Here is a 16,743-nt window from a genome sequence, read left to right as displayed (position 1 = left end):
CCCAGCTAGTTTTTTTGTATTTTTTAGTAGAGACGGGGTTTCACCGTGTTAGCCAGGATGGTCTCGATCTCCTGACCTTGTGATCCACCCGTCTCGGCCTCCCAAAGTGCTGGGATTACAGGCTTGAGCCACCGCGCCCGGCCCTGTTTCTTATTTCATGATTTTGCCACAGTTTGCAGAACAGGTGAAACACATAAAAATTACAAAAACAATCCAGTTGGAAAATATAAAAGAAAGATTTAACTCATAATTTGAGAGAAATTTAAAAATATTTAGGTAGAAAGCTAGCAGAGGCTATGATTTCATGGCTGAGACTCTTAAAACTATAGATCAAATTCATCAGTGACTTCCGTATTGCTAAGTCCAAAGTACATCTTTCTCCCTTTATCTTATTAAACTTTATTTTGCAATTTCAAAATATATAAAAGGTGGAAGAACAGTAAAAAAAACAAGAACAAAAACAAAAAAACCTCTCATATGCCCTTCCTCCAGAATCACTAATTGTTACTGTAAAAATGTTTGTACAAATACACACATACCATGATTTTATTCTGAACCATTTAAGACTAAGTTGCAGACATTTTGGCTTTTTACTCTTAAATACTTCAGCTTGTACTTTTTTAAGATGATTCCCTTACATAGGTACTATATAATTTTTTAAATCAAGAAATTTAAAATTGATATAATGCTATTATCTAACAGACAGTATTTAAATTTTGCCAATAGTGTCCTTTATAGCATTTTATTTCCTGATCCAAGATCCAATCCAGCATCACACATTGCCTTTAGTTGTCGTAGTTCTTTAGTACCCTGTACTTTGGAACACTTCCTCAGCCTTTTCTTGTTTATTGTGACATTGACATTTTTGAATAGTATAGGTCAATTATCATGTAGAAAGTTTCTCCAGTTGAGTTTGTATGTTGTTTCCCCAAGATTATTTTTCAATTTATACATTTCTGGGGAGCAAGGATACCAGAAGAAACTCTTTGTCCTTCTTAGTGTATCACATGAGGAGGTTCACTGCTGTGGGGATGCTACTGTTTGTCTAATTACCGTGTGACATTACGTGTGTATATTTAATTAAGGTGGTGTCCCTGAAAGCTGATGTCTGTGTCCTTCCTTTAAACACATCACATCCAATCTTTTCTTTTTTTTTTTTTTTTTAGCATTTTCTCATTTTCTGGGTCAATAAGATATTGCAGATTTATCACATATGTTCCCTGCCCCAATGCTAGAACCAATAATTTCTTCAAAAAGGGTTGGTTTCTTTTAGTAGGGAATGGTTTTAGAACTCAAAATTTAGGTGCTAAATGTGTTCATTGTATGGGGGTGCCACTGTTTTCTAGGCCTTTTCATAAGTTCATCATGATACCTTCAATTCCAATCTAGCAATCCAAAACCACAGTATTCTTCCTTCCCTTTCCCTTTCCTATATCTGTTTTACGCTTCCCCAATCTTGATTATCCTGGCTTCCAAAAACATTGACTTATTTGTTCATTTGCTCAACGTTTAGCTTATCTTTTAAAACTTTCCCTTTCTAAACATTGTCTCTTTGCCTCTGTTTTATCACTCTACAGGTTCTCTTCCAACTGAAGTTTGCCTTGAGTCTTCTTTGTTGGCCTCTCCTTGTAGATCTGGCCCGTAAATATGGGAGTGCCTTCAGAATGGGTCTTGGGCTCCCTTTCTTACCCTTCCCTTCCTACACATGTCACATTGTGCCTAGGTCCCTTACCACCTTTAAGCTAGTGATTCACAAATTGATGACTCTAGGCCTGCCCTCTTCTCTGAACTGCAGACTCATCGATAACTTAGTACTTCCACTTAGGTACTAAGTTTGACATGCCCCTGATTTTCTATTCTACCCACAAATCTGTTCCCCTCTCTATTTACATTTTAGGAAATGGCACCATCATCCAGCTGGTTGTTCAAACTGAAACCAGTTAATTTTTGATTTCTCCTTTTTATTTACTCTCCTTTCTATATTCATTCCAACTTAAAATCCCATGAATGCGGCTGGGCACAGTCACTCACACCTGTAATCCCAGCACTTTGGGAGGGTGAGGCGGGCGGATCGCTTGAGATCAGGAGTTTGAGGCAATATGGTGAAAGCCTGTCTCTACTAAAAATACAAAAATTAGGCAGGTGTGGTGGTGTGCACTTGTAGTCTCCACTACTCCTTCTTGGGAGGCTGAGGTGGGAGGATGGTTTGAGCCTGTGAAGCGGAGGTTGCAGTGAGCCTAGACCATGCCACTGCACTCCAGCCTGGGCAACAGTGGTGACATTCTGTCTCAAAAAAAGAAATCCTATGAGTGAGATATATCCATCCAGAATATATCTCAATTTTTCTGCTTCTCATCCTTATTACCATCTTCCTAGTCTAAGCCACTAGCATCTCTTGCATGAACTCTCATAATAGCCTCCTAAATGGTATCCTACCATCTATTCTCACATTCCTCTAAATTTTTCTTCAGAATGTACTTGCTAGTGCCTTGAAAATCCAAATTACCTACCCAGATTTTGTGAAAACTTCCAAGACCTGCCTTTTTGTTCAAATATATCCCATAACTCTCTTGCACTTATACTGGCTAGCTTCTTTCTGTTTTTAAAAAGTAACCCATCTCCTCTTTTACCCCCTACACTGGGCCTTTGCACTTGCTGCTGCCCCTGCTTGGAAAGCTTCCTCCAGCTCATCTCACGACTGCCTCACATTCATTGTCAGGCTCCACTGAGCTCTTCCATGACAACCCTATCTGGAATAGCTTTAACACATCACTCTGTTTTAGTCATTGCTCCCAGCACAGCCTGTGGTCATCTTGCTTCATTATATGTTTATTGACTTAATATTTGCCTTCTTCACTAGAAAACAAACTCTTCAAAAGCAGGAACAAGAGCTATTTTGTCTTATTTGTCCCTGTATGCTCAGTGCCTGCCTCCCACACTACATGACTCATCATAAGTACCCAAGAAATGTGGTGGATAAATGAATCAGGAGAGGCTGGTTAGCACTGTGCAGGGAGAGTGCCTTGCCTGTGATCTCTACCAGTAGACATTGGATATGGCTCCATTGTGAAGATACAAGTTAATTAGCATCTAAGACCATCAGATACCCAAATCATGTAACTACTTCTTGTTCTGACTCTGAGCCTTCTGATTATAATTTGTGTTTCCATGTAGCTTGTGCAGGAAGTTAATGGACTTTTAGAGCTGTGAACATCTGGTAACTTTGGTACTTCTATTTTAAGTCTAAGATTGGTAAGCTGGCATTCTTGTTCTATCATTAGTATTGTTGGCTTGGTTATCTGAGGGACGTTAATGGTAGCTGCAAACTATACTTCTAATCCTGCAAAGGTGAAGAATAGACGATGGTGGCAAATTTTACCAAGGTGATATCAGCCTGATAGACAGCCCATTCATGCTGGCAGGGAAGTGCACCCAGGCTGCCGACACCCAGAGTGGGAGGGAATGGACATCCAAAAGGGTGGGCTAAGGACTGGCACCCAGTTGGTGGGATAGGTGCCCAGGGCCCCCCATGGTGGGAGGGAGGCACACACGGAGGGCACTCAGGAATGGGGCAAAGTGGAACTCCAGGGGTCGGCCAGTGCATGGTACTCAGGGGCGGGTGCCCAGGGGATTAAGAAAAAAAAAGGAAAAAAAGAAGAATGAGTATTGTTGGAATTTAGAAGAGAGGGATCCAAAGTATGTATTGATCAAAACTGTGTGCTAGGCATTATTCTAGGTGCTTAGAAAACACCACAAAGCAGATAAGTATTACTACTATAGAGCTTTCTTTTTAGTGTGTTAGAAGGACAATGGGCAAAAAGTGTAATACATGAACTAACAAGAATAATGTGAGATTGTAAGCGCTGTGGAATACAACAAAAAGTAGAGCAGGATAAAGGGGCCTGAGATTCCTGAGAGTGGCAGATAGCAGTGTTAAACAGCATGGTACATATAGGCGTTATTAAAAAGGTGAAATTTGAGCAAAGGCTTGTAGGAAGTGAAGCATTGGTCACCTATCATTTAACAAAAGAATGTTCCATGTAGAGGAAATGGCTAGTGCAAGGCTCTGAGGTGGGAGTGTGCCTGGAAGATATAAGGTACAACCAAGAGGCTTATGTGCTGACAGCAGGGTGGTATAAGCATGAAAAATAGTAGTAGGAGAGGAGATCAGAGACATGAAAAGGTGGGAGTGGGAACAGATCATGTGGCCTTTTAGGCCATCATAAGGACTTTGACTTTTATTCTGTAGTGGAGAGCCTCTATGAGCTCCTAAACGTAGTTGAGCTACAATCTGATTCACTTTTTTTTTATAAAGTATATGTTTAATGGTAGAAGTTAAAAATCATCAGATTCATCTATCCTTTCTGTAGAGATAATCTTACCAAAGGGGTCATACTATGTATTATAAAAAGCTGTTACTCTGTTGGAAACTATTTGGATGAATATCACCAATTTTTGTGATTTTCTTTTTTTCCATGGTTGACACAATCCCTTTTTGATTGATAATTCCTTTTTTTAGATGTACCAAAATTTAAAATTAATTTATAGTCAAAGTTAGCTATTAACTGAAGCTTGGGATTCATTCTGTTACTTTAAGATGACTGGTCATTTCACCCTCAAAATATAATTCATTGCTATCCTATTCTTGGAAGTGAGAAGAAAATTCTTTTTTCCTTTTTGTATGTCTCTCTTGCAATCCATTTTGTATGTGATGACTGCAGTTTAATTCCCAAAGGATAATCTTCTTTTCCATATAAATTTTTTATTTTACTTTAAGTTCTGGGATACAAGCAAAGAATATGCAGGTTTGTTATACAGGTATATATGCCATGATGGTTTGCTGAACCTATCAACTCATCATTTAGACTTTAAGTCCTGCATGCATTTCCTGGGATGTGAGACTGGTTCAACATATGCAAATCAGTAAATGTAATCCATCATGTAAACAGAACCAATGACAAAAGCCACATGATTATGTCAATAGATGCAGAAAAGGCCTTCAATAAAATTCAACATCATTCATGTTAAAAACTCTCAATAAACTAGGTATTGATAAAACATATTTCAAAATAGTAAGAGCTATTTATGACAAACCCATAGCCAATATCATACTGAATGGGCAAAAGCTGGAAACACTCCCTTTGGAAACCGGCACAAGACAAGACGCCCTCTCTCACCACTCCTGTTCAACACAGTATTGGAAGTTCTGGCCAGGGCAATCAGGCAAGAGAAAAATATAAAGAGTATTCAAATAGGAAGGGAGGAAGTCAAACTGTCTCTGTTTGCAGATGACATGATCCTGTATCTAGAAAACCCCATCGTCTCAGACCCAAAACTCCATAAGCTGGTAAGCAACTTCAGCAAAGTCTCAGGATACAAAATCAATGTGCAAAAAACACAAACATTCTTATATACCAACAATAGACAAACAGAGAGCTAAACCATGAATGAACTCCCATTCACAATTGCTACAAAGAGAATAAAATACCTAGGAATACAGCTTAAAAGGGACGTGAAGGACTCTTCAGGGAGAGCTACAAACTACTGCTCAAGGAAATAAGAGAGGACACAAACAAATGGAAAAACATTCCATGTTCATGAATAGGAAGAATAAATGTGAAAATGGCCATACAGCCCAAAGTAATTTATAGATTCAATGCTATTTCCATCAAACTACCATTGACTTTCTTCACAGAATTAGAAAAAATCACTTTACATTTCATATGGAACCAAAGAAGAGCCTATATAGCCAAGACAATCCTAAGCAAAAAGAACAAAGCTGGAGGCATCACGCTACCTTACTTAAAATTACACCACAAAGCTACAGTAACCAAAACAGCCTGGTACTGGTACCAAAACAGACATATAGACCAATGGAACAGAACAGATAACTCAGAAATAACACCACACATCTACAACCATCTGATCTTCATCAAACCTGACAAAAACAAGCAATGGGGAAAGGATCCTCTATTTAATAAATGGTGCTGGGAAAACTGACTAGCCATATAAAGAAAACTGAAACTGGACCCCTTCCTTACACCTGATTTACATTTTAAAAAAGGGTATCACTTTGGCTACCATTTCAGTCCGTTTGTGTTTCCATAAAGGAATACCCGACGCTGGATAATTTATAAAGAAAATAAGTTTATTTGGCTCATAGTTCTTCTGGCTGTACAAGAAGCATGGTGGCAACATCTGTTTCTGATAAGGGCCTCAGGAAACTTCTATTCATGGCAGAAGGTGAAGGGAAGTTGGCCTACACAGATTGCACAGTGAGAGAGGAAGCAAGAGAATGAACAGGGAAGTCCAGGATGCTTGTCAACAATCAACTGTCGTGGAAACTAACAGAGTGAGACTCATTTATTGTGAGGATGGCACAAAGCAATTCATGAGGGATCCACTCTCATGACCCAATACCTCCTGTTAGAATCTATATTGGGGATAAAATTTCAACATGACATTTAGAAATTTCAATCAAATATACAAACCCCATAGTAGCTACTATCCTAAGAATAGTCTGTAAGATGCCAAGGATAAAGAAGTGAGACTACTTAGGGGGCTCTACAATAATCCAGAAGACAGTAGAGGCTTGGACCCAGAGAGTAATGGTAAAATTTGGCTTCTGGTAAATCCAGAAAACGATTTTGAAGGTAGAGCTATCAGGACTTCCTGTGATTGAGCATAGAGTGTAAAAGAAAAAGAAGGTAAGGATGACTCCAGGAATTTTGGTTTGAGTGAATGGAAAGATGAAATTCCTGTTTATTGAGATTTTGTTGGAGGAGCAGGTGGGAGATATGGGAATTAAGAGATAAGTTTGAAACATGCTAATTCACGCATCTATCAGCCATTTAAGTGCAAATTGCAAGTAGGATAGGGGAATCTTCAGTTTGGAAGAGATGACTGGCCTGGAGATATAAATTAGGGGATTACTTGCATATAGATGGACTAGGTGGAGTCATGAGTAGCTATGGACGGCAATCAAGGACAGATCCCTGGTGTACTCTAATATTATAAGGGTGTAAGAGGATAAATCAGCACAGAGACTAAAAAATAGTAAAGCACTTCATGGGGATGAAGTAGGAAGAAAACCATGAAAGTCTCATGCCCTAAAAGGCAGGTGAAGTAAGTGTATCAGAGAAAAGGAAATGATTGGCTATGTTGTTATGGACTGAATGTTTGCTCCCCCTACCCAAATTAATATTTTGAAAACTAATCCCCAATGTCATGCTTAGTTAGCTTTGTGTTGCTATAAAGGAATACCTGAGGTAGTTTGTAAATAAAAGAGGTTTATTTGGCTCATAATTCTGCTGGCTGGAAGGTTCAAGATTGGACATCTGGCGAGGGCCCCAGGCAGCTTCTACTCATGGTGGAAGGCAAAAGGGGGCTGGCATATATAGAGATCACATGGTGAGAGAGGAAGCAAGAGAAGTTGGGAGGTGCCAGGCAGTTTTCAACAATCAGCTCTCACAGGAACTAAGAGCAAGAGAACTTACTCACCCCAAGGGAGGGCATTAATCTATTCATGAGAGATTCACCCTCATGACCCAAATACTTACTAGGCTCCACATTGAACATTAGGATGAAATTTTAACATAAGGTTTAGTTGGGATGAATGTCCAAACCACAGCAGGCTGTAGGAGGTGGGGCCTTTGGGAGGTGATTAGGTCATTAGGGTAGAGACCTCATGAATAGGATTAGTGTCCTTCTAAAAAAAGCATCTGAGAGCTGCCTAGCCCCTTCCACCATGTGGAGATACAGTGAAAAGGCACCATCTATGAACCAAGAAACGTGTTCTTACCTAACACTGAATCCGCTGCCACTTTGATCTTGGACTTCCCAGTTTCTAGAATAGTGATAAATAAATCTCTGTTGTTTCTAAGCTACTGGTCAATGGTACTTTGTTATAGTAGCACGAAGGGCCTAAGACGTATGTTAAATGCTACAGACAGGTCAAGTCAGCATGAGGACTGAGGGCTCATCATGGGATTTTGCAAACACGGTGGTAATTTTGGGGACTGTAGATGAAAACGTAATTTTGATGGCATTGCTTAAGTATGACTTATGTGTGTTGCTCTTGAGCAAGACACACAGGGTTTGTGGCTGCTTTCCCAGAGATGGGTAGCCCACCTACAAAGGAGGAGGCTGCCAGGACTCTGCAAAACCTTTGCTATGTCCTCTCCGTATAGAAATCATGCTTCTTTGTACCAAGAAACTGAGAGACTTGTGATTAGATATCTCTGTGGGCTCACTTTTTCTGCCCAGAAGAAATTAATATGAGGGGCAGAACAGCTGCTCACTGTTGGGAGAGTCACCAGTTTGCTTCCAGAAACTCAGCTGCAAGCTTGGGTAACCTTTCTGTGTCCTCTGCAGACCGAGTAAGCTTTCAGCTCTGGGCCAGGACCGTTTTAGAGTTAAAGATGTTAGTTTTAAGGCCAGCAAAGGAGCAAATGGAAGTCACACATTATTTCACAGTTGCATTTGGTAGGGTGTAGATGGAGGAATAGCTCTTTATCCTATTGCTGTCTCTTGGAGTCTCATAATGTCCATCTCCCTGAAATAAAAAGAAATAAGTAATGGTTTGGCCAAGAGAGGAAAGGCCACCTCACTGTGTAAGATCTATCGAGGCTTCAGTGAGATGAAATTTGAAGACATAGTGTAGGGCAGTGGTTGTTAAAGTATGGTCCCCAGAGCAGTAGCATCAGCCTCACCTGAGAAGTTGTTAGAACTAAGACTTACTGAGTCGCAAACTCTGGAGATGGTCCCCAGCAATCTTTTTTGTTTGTTGGGTTTTTTTTGTTTTTTTTTTTTTGAGAGAGTCTTGCTCTGTCACCCCAGCTAGAGTGCAGTGGCACGATCTTGGCTCACTGCAGCCTCTGCTTCCCCTTCCCGGGTTCAAGTGATTCTCTAGCCTCAGCCTCTGGAGTAGCTGGGACCACAGGCAGGTGCCACCATGCCTGGCTAATTTTTGTATTTTTAGTGGAGATGAGGATTCACCAGGTTGGCCAGGCTGGTGTTGAACTCCTGACTTCAAGTGATCTGCCCACCTTGGCCTCCCAAGGAGCTGGGATTACAGATGTGAGCCACCATGCCCGGCCCCCAGCAATCTATTTTAACAAGTGATTCTGATTCATACTAATGTCAAAAATCATGGTCTAAAATTGAAGTAAGTTGATGGCATTTACTGACTGGAATTGGGGAAAATAGAACAAATATAACAGTCAGTATAGATTTTGAGCCTGGCTGAGTCAGAAAAGTCAGTTTGTCTAGGGGCTGAGTGTGGTTGTTCATGCTTGTAGTCCCAGCTACTCAGGAAGCTGAAGCGGGAGGATCACTTGAGTCCAGAAGTTCAAGACCAGCCTGGGTAACATAGCAAGACCCCATCTACAAAAATAAATTAGCTAGGTGTGGTGGCATGTTCCTGTAGTCCCAGCTACTTGAGAGGCTGAGGTGGGAAGGTGGCTTGAGCCCAGGAATTCTAGGTTGCACTGAGCCATAGTTGTGCCGCTTCACTCCAGGTTGGGTGCAGAGCGAGAATTTGTCTCTAAAAAACAAATGATCTAAATATATTTCTTATTAATTCACTTAAAACGAATGATTGAAAGATATTTCTCTATTAAGTTAAATAGCTGTTAGCTATAATATATATAACCACATATGTAAGTATGCAGCCATTGTCTATAAGTAATAGAACCCATCATTAACATGGACTTAAAACCTAGTGTTATTTATTGTTTGTTAGACAGAAGTTCTGGAGTTGATCCAGGGTTGGTTCAGAGGCTCTTTGAAGTCATCAAGGCCTCAGGATTAGGCACCAGGCTTTTTCTGTCTTTCTTTACTGCTACCCTCCTATGTTGGTGATGTCTCTTCTCATGGCTACAAAATGGTTGCTGAAGCTGTGAGCATTATATCTCAGTAGGACAGCATTTAAGCAGGAAGGAAGTAGGTGGGAGCCAAAGTGCTTTCTCCTTGCATACCATTTATTTTCTCTCTCTCATGCAGGCCTCCAGAACACTTATCTATCAGTGTCCAAAATTGAGCCGTATGCCTACCCCTAGACCAATCACTGGCAAATGGGACTAAATTAGATATTTCACCATTTATCGGGCCCATCAACCATCCCAACAAAATCAGACTTCTGTTGGTTACGAGAATGAAGCCGGGCTGTAAGGAGGGCAACTAATATGCTTGCTATAGCTACAAAGATTTATAGATGCTTAACTCAGATTTCAGTGACCAATTACTTTATACACATAATGCCTTTCTCCAAACAATACTCTAATTTTTCTACAGAATATTCCTCCCTCATGGCTTTACCATGATAGCTTTAACAACATAGAGAAACTACTTACAATAACCTCATATTAAAGTTCCTTTTAACGGGAAAATCAGACTTGAGATTTCCCAAGCTGGTCTATTTTATATAACAGGCTACCATAAGAACTAGTGCATCAGTCAAAAAAAAAAAAAAAAAAGAAAAAAACCTCCCTGTGCCCCATGTATTAGTCCATTTTCATGTTCCTGATAAAGACATACCCGAGGCTGGGCAATTTACAAAAGAAAGAGGTTTCACTGAACTCACAGTTCCACAGGGTGGGGAGGCCTCTCAATCATAGTGGACAGCAAGGAGGAGCAAGTCACATCATATGTGGATGGCGACAGGCAAAGAGAGAGCTTGTGCAGGCAAACTCCCATTTTTAAAGCCATCAGATCTGGTGAGACTTATTCACTATCGTGAGAACAGCATGAAAGACCCGCCCCCATGATTCAATTATCTCCCACCGGATCCCTCCCACAACACATGGGAATTATGGGAGCTACAAGATGAAATTTGGGTGGAGACACAGAGTCAAACCAAATCACCCTGAAAAATATTTTGAAGTGGCATCATTATTATTTCTAAATAAATAGCAAACACTTAACACTTTCCTCCCAGTGTAATTCCATATATTAATTTGGGACAAATGTGTGGTAGTAGATATGGTGATTAAAATCAATCCATTCTACTCTCCTATAGGAGACTATTCTAGAGCATTCTTGTCATCCTATGGTGGTCCAAACATATGTCGGTTTCCAGTCTTGCTTAGTTTTCTCATAAGAAGCCCTGCATGTTGAGGGGCAAAATCACCATGTGCTCAGCTCTGTGTGAAGCGCCATTTGATTTTCCATCCAGGTATTGTTCTCTGTGGTCACATTCCTTGGGTTGAGGACCCCACAAAGTCAGGCAATGGTATTGGTAAGATTAGGGCACAAAATCAATGTCCTTAACACAGATACTAAGCTTTCTTCACAATAACATCAAATGAAGTGCTGACTTTGGAAACAAGCAAAAGTCAGTCACGGGTTTGAAACTACCCATTGCATTATAATGGTGCAGAAGCAATGCAGAAGATGCATCTGCAATTTCTCTGAATTTTCAGAATATGATTTATATCTTAAGAGCTATTAAGCATACAGAGAAAGCACAGTTATCAGCAGCTTTTCACAAGACTCCTGAGCTTTCAAAAGTTCCTAATTGGCATTTGTAAAGGTTCTTACTAGCTGGAAAATATCTGAGCATACCGGTTTGGCTATTACTGCTTTAATAAAAGACTGTAATTTTTACTTAAACCATGCAATTATATGGTAAAAATATTACACTTTTCTTTCAAAATTCATTTTATTCAGGCCATGTCTGTTGTCAAGGAGCAGAAACCTATTCAATCTAAGCTTTAAAAAAGTGTGATTTATTGTACAGACACTTAAACAAAGCACATCCAAGGAAAAATGGTACAAAGGCAGGTCTTATGAAGGTGGTGAACCCAACTAGCTCCGAAGAGCTCACAGGCACATAGTTCACCACCATTAACCTGACCCAGTCACCAACTTACTCATTAGTCTCAGTTCAATTTTTTTTTGAGAGAGAGAGAAAATATGATTGGTTATCCTTGAGTGAGGTACATCTGTTTGGCTTAATTAGCTGAGACCAAGGTGGTGAGGACATTTGAGCAAACATGGTCACTTAGGTGCAGGTCTTAGGTATGACTGGTGGAAGGAAGCAGGTTCTCTCAGAAGATGTATGGGCAGATGCAATAACTGACAACTCTATTTTAATGTAGTATAAAAGATAGCATTTGACACCAAAATATTTCTGAGAAAATGCAATTATTATTAAACAAACGTAAGTGGATACAAGTAACGCAAAATAACTGAACTCTGACCTTTATGTTGTCAGAGTGATTTAATTGCCTTGCATGGTATTATCTAAGATTGACATAAATCTTTCAAATTATTCTTCCTTCAATATAGACATTTATGTAAATTCTTTCTATATTTATTATGCTACCAAATAATTATGTATTTCATCCAATTTGATCTGTTAGGATTCCACAGTTTTGCCTTCAAAGCCTGTAAAAGGAAAAGAAATGAAAATATATAACTATTTCCAAAATATGTTAGTAGCATAAGTTTTTATTACCTTTTTTGTTTGCTGGATTCCTGTATTCATGATTCAATAGCTGAGAAAGTGCACGCGTGAGAGTGATTCTATGGGGAAATAAAGCCACGAGATCATAGCTAGGTATTTTCATGCAGCAAAACTAACTGTGGCCTCTTCCCTGGCCACAAGCTATTTTTATGTGCTCTCTCCTGGCACCTTGCTTTTCATTCCAAATCGTGTATGCAGCTATGTTGTCAGCTCCATTTCTGCTCTTGGCTTTGCTGCTCCTCTATGCACCAATTCTAATTCCCCCGATTAGCCCCATTCCTACGTCCTTCATACCATACATTTCAGAATGAAAGGTGCCTGAGATTTTGTTCATTTTATTGGACATTTAAATAAAAGGGTGGGGGCTTGGGTGAACATCCTGACTGGTCAACCACAAAGAAACCTACATCAGCTTTGTTTTCAACTCACTTATATACTTGGGAATTCTGGACATGCAGATTACTTGTGTCAATTTCCTTACTTATTCATCTTGAGGGAAGGATTAGGTTCTCAAAGGTTTGGTTGCAAAAGTGGGAAGCAGGCCAGGCACGGTGGCTCATGCCTGTAATTCTAGCACTTTAGAAGGCCAAAGTGGATGGTCACTTGGGTCCAGGAGTTTGAGACCAGCCTGGGCAACACTGTGACACCCTAGATCTACAAAAAAAATTTAAAAATTAGTTGGGTGTGGTGGTGCATGCCTGTGGTCCCAGCTACCTGAGGGGCTGAGTTGGGAGGATCACAAGTCTAGGAGGCTGAGGTTGCAGTGAGCTGTGACTGTACCACTGCACTTTAGCCTGGGCAACAGAGCAGACCCTGTCTTTAATAAAAAAAAAAAAAAAAAAGTTGGAAGCTAGGATCCAGGAGAGTAAGCAATCAAGGCTGGGTCCCTGGGGAATGTGGGAAGTGGGGAGGGTTTGACAAGACTAGTATTGCAAGGAAACTTGATCCTCTACTACCCAGTTACACTTGTAAAATAAGAAAATATTAGTTAATGTTTTGTCTACCACCTACCATTTAGGAACTCAAGACTCTGTGGCTTTTCAAAGGTGGTTTGAGGAATCCGATTTAGAAAATCTGCTGCTGCAAATAGAGTTAAAAGAATAGTTTTTAGTATGTAAAGCGCAATAATTTTTGCAGTTATTTTCATTTTCTTCTATCTTGTTCCTTCCACTCTGAAGTTTCTCTGAATGCATTGCTCTCCTAGGAGTTACAAGATGCTAGACCACTGTTACATAAAGTCTCAACCATTGATGATGACTTATCCATGTCCTGAGTGGACAATATGAACAAGCAGATGTTCAGTCAACTGCTTAGTATAGCATCTTTCTACCAACATACCTATGAAGCCTTCTTCCCTGGCCCCCATAAACCACTAGGCAACTTCTCAATGATTGCTAGCTTCCTTCTAAATAGACGGTTTCAGGTGAAGTTGTAAAAATGGAAACAGACTAAATTATTATTTTTTGGATATACAGTTTGTATAGGCAGCTTTAGAAAAAATACAGTCCTCTACATAAATATGTGCAAGCACTCATATTATATGTATACACTTGATCCTTGAACAATGTGGAGATTAGGGACACCATTCCTCTGTGTCATCAATCATCTACATATAACTTTTGACTTCCCCCAAAACTTAACTAATAGCCCACTGTTGACCAGAAGTCTTGCCGATAACAAAACAGTTGATTAACATATATTTTGTATGTTATATGTATCATATACTGCATTCTAACAATAAAAGCTAGAGAAAAGAAAATGTTATTAAGAAAATCATAAGGAAGACAAAATATATTTACTATTCATTAAGTGGAAATAGATCATGATAAGGTTCTTTATCCTCATTTTCTTTATGTTGATGAGGCTGGGGAGGAGTAGGAGGAAAGAGGAGGCGTTGGTCTTGCTGTCTTAGAGATGGCAGAGGTGGAAGAAAATCTGCGTGATAAGTGGACCTGCACAGTTCAGACACATGCTGTTCAAGGGTCAACAGCATATACATGTGTGTGTATTTATGTAATACATTATAAATTATATATATGATGAGATATATATATACACATAATGAGACAAAAATTCCCAGATTTTCCCTGTTAAGGAGAATTCTAACTTGGCCCTCTCAGTCTCTTCCTCTCACCTGTCTTCTGAGAAAGACGCTGTCTTGCCATACTGGTTATTTTGGGCTTCATAATAAAAGAATTGAGAAGAAAAGGGATAGGTGAGAAGCAAGAGACACAAGGGATTGGAGCTGAAGTTAGAGTATTTTGGGAGAGTTTGAGGTGAATATGACAAGGAAGCAGTTTTAGTGATTTAAAAAAAAAAAGTTGACATTTTTGTGCACATTTCAAAGTATCTGTGAAGCATATGAAGTTATTTAAAACTTGCTTTGGTTGCTAGACCATAACATTATTCCCTAATAACTGGACAATACGAGTCATGATTATTAGCAATACAGACACTGTTTATAACCCTACTGACTTACCGTCTGACATAACTAGATTTTTTTCTTCATCAGGGACCAGATCTTTATGTTCTGAAATCAAAATTAAATTAAACATGCTGGATTTAGAATATAACCAACAACCTGACTAGGTCATGAGATGTTCTAAGTCAATGTTTTTCAAACTTCAGTGACTATGACCCACAATAAAAGGCATATTTTACATTATAGTTCAGTGTGCACATTTGTGTACATATTAATGAAACAAAATTACATGAAATAATACTTATCCTTTTCTAATTGTGATGGTTAATACTGAGTGCCAACTTGATTGGATTGAAGGATGCAAAGTATTGATCCCGGGTGTGTCTGTGAGGGTGTTGCCAAAGGGGATTAACATTTGAGTCAGTGGGCTGGGGAAGACAGACCCACCCTTAATCTGGTGGGCACAATCTAATCACCTGTCAGCAAATATAAAGCAGGAAGAAAAATGTGAAAAGGTGAGCACTGCCTAGCCTCCCAGCTTTCATTTTTCTCCCATGCTGGATGCTTCCTGCCCTCAAACACTGGACTCCAAATTTTTCAGTTTTGAGATGCAGACTGGCTCTCCTTGCTCCTCAAGCTTGCAGACAGCCTATTGTGGGACCTTGTGATCATGTAAGTTAATACTTAACCAAGTCCTCTTTATTTATACATATGTATCCTATTAGTTCTGTCCCTCTAGGGAACCTTGACTATATAGATTTTGGTACCAGAAGTGGTTCTAGAGAAACAGAATATTAAGGATGGAGTTCTTTTGTTGGTTTTTGGGTTTCTGGAGTTGGCTGGTTAGTATGATTAGACCCCCAATGCTAAGGACTGTACTTCTAATAGTATGGAGAACACTGATAGTCCTTGGCATGAACTGTTTAATGAGTTATGCAAAATAAATGCATTTCACACGCCTGATTCACTGCTCATGAGAGGCAGGGAGTTTAATGACTCTATACATAATACCTTTGACCATATGTGGTGAACAAGGGAACATAATAGAGCTGGTTAGTTGCTCCTAAGTTCAGTAGACAAAGTGATGAAAGAAAATAATGAACTCAGAGATTCTGTCTCCTGGCTACAGAAGCAGATACTGAGCCTCAAATCTGCAAAGACTGCCCTAAGTGAGTCTTATCTCCTGTAGAGAAATAGCTGAAATTGTGGAAAACCAGACACAAGCTCTTATTATGTGAGTGGCTGAACTGCAATGAAAGGTGCATGCACAGCCTTGCCAGGCGTCTCCTGTTAAAGTGAGGGCATTAATTGGAAAAGAATGGGACCCTGCAACTTGGAAAGGAGACATGTGGGAGAACGCTGATGAAGCTGGGGACACTGAGTTTGTAAACTGTGATGAACTTTTTTGCCAGAAGGAACAGCTTCCCCATATCAGTAGCGGCAACATCCCCTCCCCGACCCATGCTGTCATCAGCCTTTCCGCCTTTGTCTGAGGAGATAAACCCTGTGCTGCCTGAGGCAAGAGTGATGGCCTCCCCTGAGGCAGTTGCCAGGCAAGATAATGTTGATTCTCCTCAGGAGCCACCCCTAACACCCTTGTTTGCTTCTAGACCTATAACTAGACTAAAGTCTCGGTGGGCCTCTAGAGGTGAGATTGAGAGTATGACCCACGAAGAAGTGTGCTACACTCAAAAAGAGCTGCTTGATGTCTCTAATTTTTTTTCTTTTTTTTCTGAGACAGAGTCTTGCTCCGTCACCCAGGCTGGAGTGCAGCAAGCTCCGCCTTCCGGGTTCACGCCATTCTCCTGTCTCAGCCTCCCGAGTAGCTGGGACTACAGGTGCCTGCCACCAAGCC

The 16,743-nt window shown here is 40.0% G+C and overlaps 1 protein-coding gene across 2 annotated transcripts in view; it reads right to left on the bottom strand.

Moving 5' to 3' along the window:
- Positions 1-11,640: 11,640 nt before the first annotated feature.
- Positions 11,641-16,743, bottom strand: part of MDH1B (malate dehydrogenase 1B, NAD (soluble)) — a 39,946-nt gene continuing 34,843 nt past the window's right edge. Inside the window, exons 10-12 of one of the 2 annotated variants that reach the window (XM_011949860.1) lie at positions 14,946-14,996; positions 13,478-13,543; positions 11,641-12,387 (exon numbers count right to left, since the gene is read on the bottom strand). In XM_011949860.1, coding sequence (XP_011805250.1) covers positions 12,359-12,387; positions 13,478-13,543; positions 14,946-14,996 — 146 coding nt within the window. In that variant the 3' untranslated portion in view covers positions 11,641-12,358. Of the gene's footprint in view, positions 12,388-13,477; positions 13,547-14,945; positions 14,997-16,743 lie in introns of both variants that reach the window. The other variant, XM_011949859.1, reaches the window with a different exon arrangement.

Source organism: Colobus angolensis, unplaced genomic scaffold (genome assembly GCF_000951035.1).
Source record: "Colobus angolensis palliatus isolate OR3802 unplaced genomic scaffold, Cang.pa_1.0 Scaffold30, whole genome shotgun sequence".
Classification (NCBI taxonomy): domain Eukaryota; kingdom Metazoa; phylum Chordata; class Mammalia; order Primates; family Cercopithecidae; genus Colobus; species Colobus angolensis.
Note: the sequence above shows the minus strand (reverse complement) of the source record. Positions and strands in the feature narration are given on the sequence as shown.